The 13,086-nt window shown below is 42.4% G+C and overlaps 1 protein-coding gene across 10 annotated transcripts in view; it reads left to right on the top strand.

Moving 5' to 3' along the window:
• ZNF280D (zinc finger protein 280D) overlaps nucleotides 1-13,086 on the top strand; it is a 167,894-nt gene that overhangs the window by 111,243 nt on the left and 43,565 nt on the right. For 9 of the 10 annotated variants that reach the window (XR_012895788.1, XM_075897304.1, XM_006112482.3 and 6 more), the window contains 2 exons: nucleotides 4,641-4,686; nucleotides 9,264-9,319. Coding sequence is in view for 9 of the 10 variants with exons in the window: in XM_075897304.1 (XP_075753419.1) it covers nucleotides 4,641-4,686; nucleotides 9,264-9,319 (102 nt within the window). In the remaining variant the exon portion in view is untranslated. Of the gene's footprint in view, nucleotides 1-3,677; nucleotides 3,787-4,640; nucleotides 4,687-9,263; nucleotides 9,320-13,086 lie in introns of those variants that run through there. The other variant, XM_075897305.1, reaches the window with a different exon arrangement.

The following is a 13,086-nucleotide window of genomic DNA, read 5'->3' as shown; positions in this document are numbered from 1 at the left end:
GTTTCTGTAGAAAGGATCTAATTCATCTGGGCAGTGCTCGATGCCACCGAGGCCAGAACATTCATTTCCGAACAATGCTTCACATCATTGACCCAGATCCTGAAGTCTTTATCAGACTTTCCAATCACCTTAGCCAAAACATGCTTCAAACTCCTAGGCCACAAGTTGGTATGCACGTACGTAGTCTCATTCCCCAGGGTCCACCTATAGGCCCTGCAGTCCTATCTGTTGATGACAAGCCATCTTGAGGGACAGCATTGAGAATGGTGGTCACAGTGCCACGCCACTTCATTCATTCCCTTTGTTGGTGGCTAGATCCCCAGTCAGTGATGGTCGACGTTCCCTTTTATGCCTCAAGCCCATAGTGTCTTTTGTCACAGAAGTATCTGCTTTGGGCTGTGGAGCCTCACCTGTGAAACCTCACATCTCAAGCGATGTAAATGGTGGTGGAGTTGTCCCTCCACATCACTGTACACAAGGTCTGAGCAGTCCATCTCATTTTTCTGTTGCTTTCCTACCTCACATTCAGGGGTGTTGTGTGGCAGACATTATGGACAATATGACCACCATGCACTATATCAACGAACAGAGTGGAGCTCCATCATTCTTCCTGCCCCCTCCACTTCAAAGCCCTTCATCTGCGGGACTTATGCATAACCACTCTATTCACCTGGAAGTGTCATGCCCTTCCAAGGGGTCCAGAATTAGCTGGTGGATCTCCTCAGCTGCCATTTCTTCACTCATATGAGTGGTCAGTACAACATGACTTTTTCCATGCCATTATCTGGAAGGGAGTGTTTCCCCAGCTAGACCTCTTTGCTGCCCGGGACAATCAGAGGTGTCCATGATTCTACTTCTGCTAGGCTCATGTATCTGGCTAAGTGGAAATGCTTCTTGTGTTGGTGTCTCCAACATAATCTGGCACCCATGCTGGCTCCTATCCCGCAGGTGCTGGATACTGGGTATCCCAGAAGCAACAGGGCCTAGCAACTTTTTCATGGCTCCTTCCCCACTTTGGCATGATAAATGCAGAAGTGCGGGCCAGCGAGTGTACCCCAAAGCCTTATCTACCAGGCTTTGGTACAAAACTTCCCCCCAAAATCTTAAAACCTAGATCTTGGGAATAAAACTTCCGCTGACACCACCTAAATGTTGATAAAGAAATCAAAGGAAAGATCATTTGAGAAATCTCACCCCTAAAATAAAAATCAGGGCACACAATTAACCACTGCCAGATTAATAAAAAGAAAAGAAAACTTTTATTATTACAACAATATTCCTGTTGTAAGCAGAATGACTAAATGAGAAGGTAACAAAATACACTCATGGAGAAACTCCATGGGCCTAGAACTTAGTTACAAAGAAAAGCCAAAACATCTTTTAAACAGTGCCAGATCTCAGATTCCATACCCAACCCTTAAAACAATAAAGCCTAACGAAACTACCTAAACTTTACCCTACTTACAGAAAATGAAGAATGGTGTCTTGGAGAGAGAGAGAGACATGCTTGTCCCTCTCTGTAGCTGCCAAGAACACACCCAGAGAGACAAAAGGCGAAAGGAAAAAAAAAACCAAATTCCTTTGTCCCAGTTTGAAAGTCCCACCTACATTCCTACTGGTTACTCCACCTGGCTAGGTGTAGTTAACCCTTAATCCCCAGGCTGCTGGCTAACCCTCATAATCATGACAAACCCAGGGGAAGCCAGTTTTTTTTTTTTCCCGCAAGCCCCTTGGTTGGGTATTTCCTCAAGGGCATGACTAGACTCCACCCATTGGTCCAGGGCCCCATGCCTGCTTTATACAGTGCATCTCCTCCTGGATTACAGTGTCCATCGCATACATGTTGTAATCTTGCCACAGTTTCACCATCACCTCTCATGGCACATTCTACATGGGCACAGGCCTCTTTCCTGGCTCATGTTCCTCTTCAGGAAATATGTAGGGCTGTGATGTGGTCTTCAGTGAATACATTACATCATTGTGTAACTGTCTAGATGCAATGTAGCCTTCGGTGCTGTGGTACTCTAGTTGGCTATACATTGACTTCAACTCCTCCTCCTGAATAAAGCTTGTGAATCACCAATTTAGAATAGATATAAATTACTAGAAGAAAAAACAATTACTCACTTTTGTAACCATTGTTCTTATGGATGTGTTGCTCATATCTATTCCATACCCATCTTTCTTCCCCACTGTCAGAGTAGCTGGCAAGAAGGATCTAAGGGGTGGTTGGGTCAGTATGGTCATATAGTGTTCACTGCTCCGGTGCTATTCCAAGGAGCTCCACAGCCAACCCAGCAGGTAGCATCTAAGGGTAAAACTTTCCAGCTGCTATGCATGTGGCATGTGAACACCTATTTAGAATAGATATGAGCAGCACATCTTGAAGAACAAGTTACAAAGTGGAGATGTGAAAGGTTAACCAGTAAGCATCACTCTTAACCCTAAATCCAACCAGAACTTATGAGAACAAATGCTGCATTTCTTGATGTCAAGTGAGCTCTCGCCTTCTACATTGACAGAACTAAGCCCTTTTGCAAAATTCACAGCTGTTTGTGGTGGTGATGGTAAACGGTTAACCAGTGGGGGCTGGAGCAGTTCCCCACCTGCCTCAGGCAGGAGCTGCTCCCGAGCCCAGGTTCCCTACAGACAGGGGACACTCCAGCCTGGCCTCAGCAGGGCTGGAGTGCCCTCCCCTCCCCCGCCCCTTTTACTTGGTTAATCAGTTAAACAAAATATTTAACTAGTTAACCAATTAAATGGGATTTTACATCCCTGTTACTAAGATGAGTAACCATTTTTTTTTCTCCCAACATGTTAATGTACAGAAATGCACAATCCACTGAAGTGCATGCGAGTTTGATCTAGCAGAGTGAAAGATACTGTAAACAAATACTGAAATTAGTGGCAGAACCCCTACTGACTCCAGTCAGAACAGGATCAACAACTATATTTTTGTGGCATTTAAATTGGTCTGGCCTTTTCACCACATTTCTCTAACTAGTGTCTGTGCTTTAGATAAATCATTATTAAAAACAAATTTATTATATTCTCTTCACAGAAATCATTAAAGCAATGAAGCTGAGCCAAATAGTAGAGAGAAGCCGCTTCATTTTTATTGGTGTTCTTACTCATGATTAAATACTTCAGAGTATTCTAAATCCCTGAATGAAAAGAGTGGTTTGAGTGTGTCATTTATTGTATACAAACTTAACACTTGATTTACTCTGGTTTTCTCATTGTTAATTAGTTTTACATTAATATAATGCTAAGTGCTACAATAAAAGCAATATGATCTTTGCTCTCCTTGAAAAAAAAAATCTATATTATAAATCAGGATGTAATAAATAATCATATATGGGTTTACATGGTACTACCAAAGTCTTCATTAATACATACCAATATGTTTATTAATAAACATAAGCTTTATGATGTGTCCATAGGGAATGTTTAAAAATTATTGAAATGGTGTTTAACACTGTTCTTTTTCTTGGATTAGTGAATAATAGAATAGCAATTAGGATAGATGATATCAGTCATAGTGTTATCTGTTTTTGATACAATTTAAATTACTAACTGTTTCTTATGCAAGGTATATTGAACGTTGTAGAAGCAGTCATTAAGCTTCACCGAGGTCATGAATAATTTAATTCATGATTAATAACATTACTACTCAGGTCTGATGAAAAGAGTACCATACGTCAGCCGATTAAAATTGACTTGAATGCAGCATCAACAAAGAAGATACAACCATAAGCAATTTCTAAAACAAAAAGCCTTTGAAAGGTTAGATTTGATATTAAAACTGATGAGTTAACAAGGTTTTATAGGACACATGTACTTCTTACTATCTCTGCAGTAGCATTTTCTCATATAAACACAGAAAATCAATCAGGGTGATGTTGTGATAAGCTGTTTAATTAATGTGGTTTTTAGAAGTCAATACATTTAAATAATTTATAGCTATCTAAATGTATGGATTGTGCTTGTGAAGATATTTTGGGGGAAGAATATCCTCTAAGTGATACATGAAGGTCAATTTCAACATTTTACAACATTCTAAAAAGCTTCTTTATTCTGAGCAATTGGTTGCAATAAATTGCACAATTTAAGAAAGATATATGCAACAGTTTTGTTGTAAGAATTTTTCTGTTTAATATAATTGTATAGCTGTATAAGACAAAGCAAGTTTCATATATAAATCTTAGGAACTTATGTGCTTAAAACATGGATTCGGTCATAGTTTGAGAGGTTGACTGTGGGCAAGATGCATCATCTACCATCAAATAGATTTACAGTATTAGCAGAACAATATTTCTTGAAGTTTTGTGAGTGTATTGCTTTCCCTTTTTCCATCAATGAAACAAATGGGAAAGGGTCACTTGAAACCCGATTGTGTGCAATTTATTACATGTATACAGTAAATGTTTTGAGATGATGAAATGTTCTTTGGAAGGACTATATAGATTATAAGCCAACTTGGTTCCATTTTTAACAATAAAAATACATTTCAAGTTGCCATGTTATTTTTCTTAACATATAATATTCTATTTTCACCTATTTTAATTAATTAAATTTAATTTACTTTAATATTAATAGTACAGTATGAAAACACTGAATCTTAATTCATTACTCACTAGGTTTAAGACAACGTCTCTCTCTCTGATGGCACTTTCGAAGTCTGAGGTAATACAGTCTAAAGAAGTTATTTTTGAATGTAATGGTTAACCAAATAGGAAGATACTACTTAAATACATAGTGATGTACTGCTGTATAATAAAGTTGGCATGTCCAGAAGACGCATTTGTTTTGAAGAATCCACCTTTGTCCTGCATTGTCATCTTTATTTCAAGGACATATCTAAAATGTTCCTTCACTCAATGTTCTTTAAATTTGTTATATCTAGCAACTTCCAATTGGTATTCAAATACTGATTGGATTGGAATGCCAACCTAATGAAGCCATTGCTAATTGTATGTATACTGCATAGATCTTAATGGAAGTGATGAAGTGACTTTTAAAAAAACCTTGCACTCTTTGGCATAGTTAAAACAAACAAAATACTTTAGTCATTCCTTTGCTAGTCTAGATTAGGGATGTTAAAAATTGGTTAATTGAATAGTCGATTAACCTCATGAATTCTTATCAGTTAGTCGACTATTCTATAGTCCCTGGGCAGCCCCTGTCCGGGGGAGGAAGGGGTCTGAGTTCCCAGACCTGGCACGAGCCAGAACTGAGCCAGGCTGCCTGCCTGCCTGGCTCTAATACACTTTAAATGCAGAGCCATAGCAGAGTAGGTCCAGGACCCAGTGCAAGCTAGGACTGAGCTGGGCTTCTGGCCACCCTGCTAAAAAATGTACTGGCAAAGGGTGAGGGTAGGGGGGAAAATGTGTGTAGTCTATAGCATTAACCCATACGCTTTTGCTTATTGGTTAATCGGCTATACTATTACATCCCTAGTCTTGTCTGCTTTGCTAAGATCTTCTCATAGCTCCCTGCTGCTCTGTGTGGAAGGGAGTAGTTGCAGTCTATCACAGTATATATTCCTGTACTAACTAGAGATGTAATTAGTTAACTGAAGGTTTAACTGGTTAACCAATTAAGTGGGCTCCCACTCCTGGCCCTCCCAACCCTCTCAAGGTGTGTCTGCCACTGCTGGGCCTAGCAGTTGCACAAGCGGGGAGCTGTCTTCTGATTCTGGCACCCCTGCACATGAGCAAGGCTCCTGGCTCCTGCTGCCAGTTCCCCCTCAGAGGGCGGGGGGGTGACAGCAGGAGTCAGTAGTCATGAGCGCAGGGGGCTGGCTTCTGCTCCCTTCCCCCTACACCCAAGGTTAATCGACTACCTGTTCACATCCCCAATACCAATCACTGCCATTCCCTTGACATCCTACAGAATGTTCTCCTGTGGATGGGGATTTGCAGAGTGGTGGATGTACTTGGTGGAATAATGGATATTGTTCAACTGCTTTCCTGTTGAGAAGCTTCAGAAAATCTCACTCTTCCAGTGGGCGAAGGGGAAGGCCAAGAACCTGACACACAACCTCTTTGTAATTAGCACTCATTTCTTGCAGAAGTGTTAGATCTTCTGGATTTGGGGGCAGAAATGTGCCTCTTTTATGGTTCTCCAGCTTTTTCTTTCCACATTTTTATTAAGTATTGCTGATACAAAAGATTAACAATGTATTATACTGATATATAATGGGACCTCATGTTTTCCAGGATTCAGCAGCATAGAATTCGCTGTGGAATTTACCCATTGCTATGCAGAATTGTGCTCTAGAACCTCTGTTTTTGTTTAAAAACAAAGATTAAATTTAGTTCTTAAGATTCTTTTTCGTAGATGCCAAAGCTTGAATGGACCACTGTGATCATCTAATCTGACCTCTAACGTAGTACGGGCTGTAGAACTTCACCAAATTAATTTCCAGAGCATATCTTTTTTGATGGAAAATCCACCATGGTCCCTGGAAAATTATTCCTGTGGCTACCTTCACTGTTAAACATTTATACCTTATTTCAGTCTGACTTTGTCTAGCTTCAGCTTTCAGGCAAATATTGCAGAAGAAGCATTACACTGAAGTGACCAAAGTGCAGACCATTTTATTGTTGGCTTTGAGTTTGCAGGGAGTCTTGAAACCAGCCCTCAGAAACATGACCTGAACCTACAGTTTTCATCAAGGCGCCATGGGTTTTTGATTCTACAACTGTGGAATTGGTTAATTTTTCTACAATGGCATGGAATGTTTTAAATTTTGCTGCAGCTAGAAGCTTGACATTTTGTTTATTCTGCTTGCTCTCCTGGATCTGACTATAGCAGATCAGGTACAAGAAACAAAATTTTGTTCTCCAGTTTTTCCTTGTGAGGAGAAGATTACTGCGTTATAATGCATGCTTTCTACTCTGCTTGATAATATTTGATAATGGGGAGCAGAGACCAGAGCTGGAGTCTAATTTACAGCCTGGATCTGGGGGAACAAAAAGCATGGGCTGGCTAGATAAATTGCCTTGAGAACAGCACAGGAAAATAAGTTGCCCTATAAGTTCACCTCTTCTTAGGTAGACGTAGGTGGGGGAAAGAGATTCTGAAGCAGACAACTTGACATCATCAGGAGATCCAAGGCATGAAGAGTGGAGCAAAGTCATCTGAAGGACATAGTGAAAAATCCATAGTTGAAGATAATCTTTGTTGGAAATAATTTTATTTGCGTTGGGGTTTTTTTGTTTGTTTGTTTTTTGTTTTATATCAGTGAAGGGATCAGAATGAAGGCTATTTACAACCGATTAACATTGTCATGAAGTTTAAGAGTGTTTGCTGTAGAATTTGGTCTCCTTATAGCAGCGTAAACAGATCCCCATATATTTTATGTATTGTATGTTACACTACAAAGTATACATATAGTACAATACAAAAACAAAATAGAAAAAACATTTTGACCTAAAAAGCCCTCAATACAAATAATAGAAATTTAAAATACTTTGCTCAGCATTACACAGTTTATCATTTTAAATCCAAAATCCATTTATAGTTTTGACAGTGACCATTATGAATTAAATTTTCTAATGTTGTCATTTTTGTCTCTAAGCCTTCATTGACTTTAGTGGGGTTTTGCATGGACCTAAGGGTCTATAATATGGTAGTTGCTTTTATTAGATTGCACACGAAAGAATTAGCTCATTTTTATTATGCCTTAAAGTGCTGAAAATTGCTTACATTGTTAAGTTATGATAGTGGACAATTTGTTCTCCTATATAGATATCACACTAAGCACTTACAACCTAAGGATGTAAGGAGGCAGTCAAGAAGTTGACTACTCACATTTTCCCTGTATCAGAGACAGCAGAGTTGGGAGGGGAAGCAGGAGCCAGTGCTGGTGGTGTGGGGAGTTGGCTTAAAAGCTGGTTCCTCTCAGCACCATCTCCATGGTGCTTCCCAGCAGCAGCACAGGGAGAGAGTGCTGGGGAGGTAGTCACAAAGCATCCTCTGACTGCAGTGGGCCCAGGTTTACCACGAGCAGAGACTGCTCCACATCCTGCAGAGCAGCCCCAGTCCACAGGAAGTCCAGCTGGAGCAGCCCCAGCCGCTGCAGACAGGCTGCTGCCATAGCTGGGACCCACCGTGGTAGGGGCTGCTGGACCTGGCATGAACTAGGACTGAGCAAGCCTGGCTAATCCCAGCGCGTGCTGGGTTGGGCACCTCCCCCCTCTGTGGCAGTGCAGTTTAAATTTAGTAGGAGCTGTGCCCAGCTCCTACTACATTTAAACAGCAGATACGCAGAATGGGTAGCTCCTCGACCTCGCATGAACTGGGACTGAGCCACCTTCCTTCATTGTATCAACTACATTATTAGCCAGTTATATGCCTCTTAACATTGTAGGGTATGTCTAGACTACATGCCTCTGCTGACAGAGGCATGTAAACGAGGCTACCCGACATAGTCAATGAAGCCGGGATTTAAATATCCCCGGCTTCATTAAAATAAGAATGGCCGCTGCGCTGTGCCGGCTCAACTGATCGTTGGCATAGCACAGCAGTTAAGACACAGATCGGTCGACAAGGGAAGCCTTTGTCAACTGCTCCTGTAAACCTCGTTTCATGAGGCATAATGGAGCGGTCGACAAAGGCTTCCCATGTTGACCGATCCGCATCTTGACTGCTGCACTGTGCCGACGATCAGCTGAGCCAGCACAGCGCGGTGGCCATTTTTATTTTAATGAAGCCGGGGATATTTAAATCCCGGCTTCATTGACTGTGTCAGGTAGCCTAGTTTACATGCCTCTGTCAGCAGAGGCATGTATTCTAGACATCCCTTATTACAATAAGAGCTTTACAGTTTTTATATGAGACATACTTGTATGTCACTCTTCCTTATCTAATACATTACCAGTACTGTGTAGGAAGTCTTCTGCAATACTTTAAATTGCATTAACTTCACTTTCTTCCACTTACGGTCAACAAATCTATAATTCAGTCTTAACATTCTTCAAATGAACAACTGTGGGGACTCAGTTCCGCAGACTCTGCTCAAGTAAGATGTGAGTGGGTGCACTTATATGAATAAGAGCTCCAGGAATTTATGGTAAAATGTGATCCACTTTTTCTTAATTTGAAGACTGGTTGCAAGTGGCTGTACTTAGCTGTCCATTGGATTCCTACAAACTTTCAGATCTGGGGAAATAACAGTATAAAATTCTTTCTGCTGCATCACTGTATAATCAGTTGATCATGGATGTAAAATAAAAATATATCATTAATTATTACAGAAAAATTCAAGACCTAGTTTGCCTGAAGGAAAAATGGAAACATCAACTTTTGAAAGGTAAATATAAGGAACAGTTGCATCTCTTGAAATTCAAGTACATAAAATAACACGTGTGCTGTGTTATTTCTCAGGTAATTAGGAAAAAATATTTTAACTAGTATTTGCATACTGTTAATATTTTATGATAGAAAGCAATTTTTTAATAGCAGCTATAGTATATTTACTCAATAATATGTGGAAGTTGGGCTGTCAGGCTTCAGATTTTGTGTATTTGCTACAAATTTTAAAGCGTTAATATTTGTAAACATACAGTCAAAATTTAAAAATAATTTCCCCCAAGGGACATGTATAAAATACTGAATAGAAGGATTGTTTATTGTATTAATGAATGCGAATTTTAAGGGCATTTTCAGGGGGAAATAGAAGTCTAAAATAAACATGCACTCTAATTAAGTAATTTTTTAAAACATCAGTATTGTAGATTATTTTTTGCTTCATAAAAACCTATTTTCACACTTCTGAAAAGATACTCTTCAAAATGTGAAGCTATATATGGGAACTTGTGGGATGATGGTAACATTACAGCAATATGCACAATATTGTTGAAGAAATGCTTTTTTAGGGGGAGGGATATAAATGAAAATATACATGCTTTATTTCAGTGATGGGGATCTCGGGGGGGGTGCATTAGTCAAGGCAGGTGGCAGGTGTGGTGCTCTGGAGGTGGGGGTGCTTACTGGGGCTGCCCATGGTGGCAAGGGTGGTGCTGTTCTGGTGGCAACTCTTCTTAAGGAGCCAGAGCAGCGCTCCCCTGCCAGCAGGCCCCTCCAGTTGACTCTTTTCTCACCCCTCCTTCCCCCCATGGCCTGCAGGCTATCTGGGTGGGGGGAGGCTCTGGAGGCTGCTGCTAGCCTCCAGTGCCTCCCTCAGCCTGGCAGTCTGTTGAGGTGGGGGGGAGGCTCTGGGGAGCGATCCCCTCCTGCTGCACCCCTCTTGGTAGCCTTCAAGTTGTTTGAGGGAGGCAAGGCTCCAAGGGCTGCCTGGGGTCTTAAGCTACCCCCTTGTGGCCTGCAGGCTATCTGTGGGGGGACCAGGCTCCAGTAGCTCCCCTGCCTGCTCCTCCATTGCCTCCCTCCCCCCCCCCCCCAGCTTTCAGACTCTCCATGGTGGGGAGGCTCCGGGTGTAGAAGAGGGGGCTACTTACCTGGTTTGGAGGCTGGCGAGATGGCAGAACTCCAGCCCTGCTGACCACTCTCTTGGTGCTGCAGCTGCTCCCAGAGTCCATTCTCAGTATCTCATCCCTCCTCTTTGTGTCCATCCTTTTCACATTCCTCCTTTCTCTGCCTCCTCCCTTTCCATGTTATGGAAAGCAGTCCCATTCCCGGCACTTCCCATTTTCCAGGCACAAGCAAGCCCTGATCTTGATTTAAGTTAGGTTAAGAGGAAGCTGCATATCAAACTGGTGGTCCCAGTTCTTCGTTTAGGACAGGAGTGGGTAATAATTTTTGATGGGAGGCCACTCCAAGATCAAGGATACCACACTCTTTCATGATATTAAGGGAGGATGTGCAGGGTCTGGGATGGAGGTTGGTTGCAGAAGGGAGTTCAGGGTAAATGATTGGGGTGCAGGAGGGGTAGTGGGGTCTGGAAGGGAGTAGGAAGTTGTGACCTAGGGCACGGGACTGGGGTGCAGGGGTTTGAGTTGTAACCTAGGGTAGAAAGGGATTGTGATCTGGGGTAGGAGATTGGGGTGCCACACCTGGGAGAGAGGTATGGGTTCAGGAAGGGGACAGAGGGTTTGGGTGAGTGAGGAGGCAGAGAATTGGGGAAGAGAGGGACTGGGGTTCCAGAGTCAGGCTCTGGCCAGGAGACTTCCCAGTCTGCTTGCTTGCAGAGCTAAATGCTTGTAGAGCTTTAAAAGTTTCTCAGCCAGCCTCCCTGCCTGCCTCATGCCTTCACAGCCCTGTGCTTGTGCGAATAACGGAGAGGGAGGAGGGGCGTGGTGCTTCACGTGCTGCCTGTTGTTCAAACAGGCAGCTCCCATTGGTCAGTTCTGGCCAGAAGCTGACCAATGGGATTGTGCTTGGGGCAGGAATTGTGCCTGAAGCCTTCCCCCCTGCCCTCCCTGCTCAGTTTTTAAAGCTGCTTTTCTGAGCAGTGTGCGGGGCAAGCAGGGAAGCCTGCCATGGGCTCTCTGCTGCCTCTGTGGGCTGGATTTTTCCCAAGTCTGATTTAGGAGGAGTTCTTGAACAAATGAACTCAAATGAAGTAGTCCTTAAAAGTTGTTTGCCACAAATTTCTAACTTAATTATATTAAATTAGATTCATACACATTTGAAATATGTTACAGTATACACGGTCTTTAAAAAGTAAGCTTTAACACAATATCCTGACAGTTAATTTTCTACCCATAAATTGTTCTCCTTTGCTTTTCCCTCCTTTGGTCATAGCTATGGCCTGAGGTATGTTTGATGCTCTAAAATTTTACTTTCACTTAAACTGCTTGTTTAATAATGGGAACTGGATGGCTCAGGTGCCTCTCTTTTGCTACATCACTGGTTCCAATTAGGGATGTAATAGTATAGTCAATTAACCAATAAACAAATATGTATAGGTTAATACTATACACCACATCCTTTTTTGCACCCCTCAACCCCCACCCTCCACCCCTCTTGCCAGTAAATTTTTTAGCAGGCTGGCCAGCAGCCTGTTTCAGTCCTGGCTTGAAACAGATCGGGGACCTACCCCTGCTGCAGCACTGCATTTAAAGTGTATTAGGAGCCAGGCAGGCAGGCAGACTGGCTCAGTTCTAGCTCACACCAGGTCCGGGAGTTTAGACCCAGCCTAGACAGGGGTTGGTGTCACCCCATGCTGCTGCCTCTTCATCAGAGGCAGCAGCACAGGGTGACAGGTAGCTGGTCCACTAGGGGAGCTGTTTTTTAAACTGGCTCCCACCCCAGACCAGCTCCCGCCTGGCACCTTGCACTGCTGCCTCTGATACAGAGGCAGCAAAGCGGAGTGGCAGGGGGCTCCCCAGAAGTGAAGCTGGAGTACACTAGCTGCTGGTCCCACCCCCAGGGACTATAGAATAGTCGACTAAATGATAAGAATACTCGACTATTCAGTTAACTGATATTTAACATCCCTAGTTCCAATCCATCCCAGGGCTGTAGTAAATCATTGTAATCTTGCATGGTAAGCAGTTGTGTATCATATTTACTAACTTCTCTCTGCCTCCCCATCTATATTTCTTGCAGCTTTTTGCTCTTTAATGACACTTTTATTCAAGTTTAAAAATAGTCCAGTGGCCTAGAGGAAATGAGTTGGTTGTCTAAGGCTAGTTCAGAAGAGGAAATAAGCAGCCTACTGAGAGCTGTGGAAAGTGGTGCACACCAGGCCACCGCTTACCATAGTTCCTGTTGGCTGGCAATTGTGAACTGTGGTCAATGGGAGCTGCGAGCATCCATACCTGAGGATGCACAGGTGAATAAAGTGTCTGATGGCCTGCCAGAGGCTAACCCTGGCAGATCACCTCTGCCTGTATGCCAGTTATTGCCCACTCCTGGTCTAGTTTGTAGTGCACAGATTTCAATATGATGGAAAACCTACCTCTTTATATTTTTTTAATACAGAAAATTAAAGTAAGGCATCTCCTGTTATCAGTCATTTTTTAATCCTCCAAATTTCATTGATCTCTTTGATTTTAAGCCACAATATAACAAAGCACTGACTAGTTGTGTTTGTTGGTGATATCCTCCTGGCAATCGGCAGTGGATAAGTATCCATATTGACCCTAGTTTCTTCAGCAGCCCTTGATACCATTG

Source organism: Pelodiscus sinensis, chromosome 14 (assembly GCF_049634645.1).
Source record: "Pelodiscus sinensis isolate JC-2024 chromosome 14, ASM4963464v1, whole genome shotgun sequence".
NCBI classification, from domain to species: Eukaryota; Metazoa; Chordata; order Testudines; family Trionychidae; genus Pelodiscus; species Pelodiscus sinensis.
The sequence above is the reverse complement of the archived record's forward strand: the minus strand, read 5'-3'. Positions and strand labels throughout refer to the sequence as shown.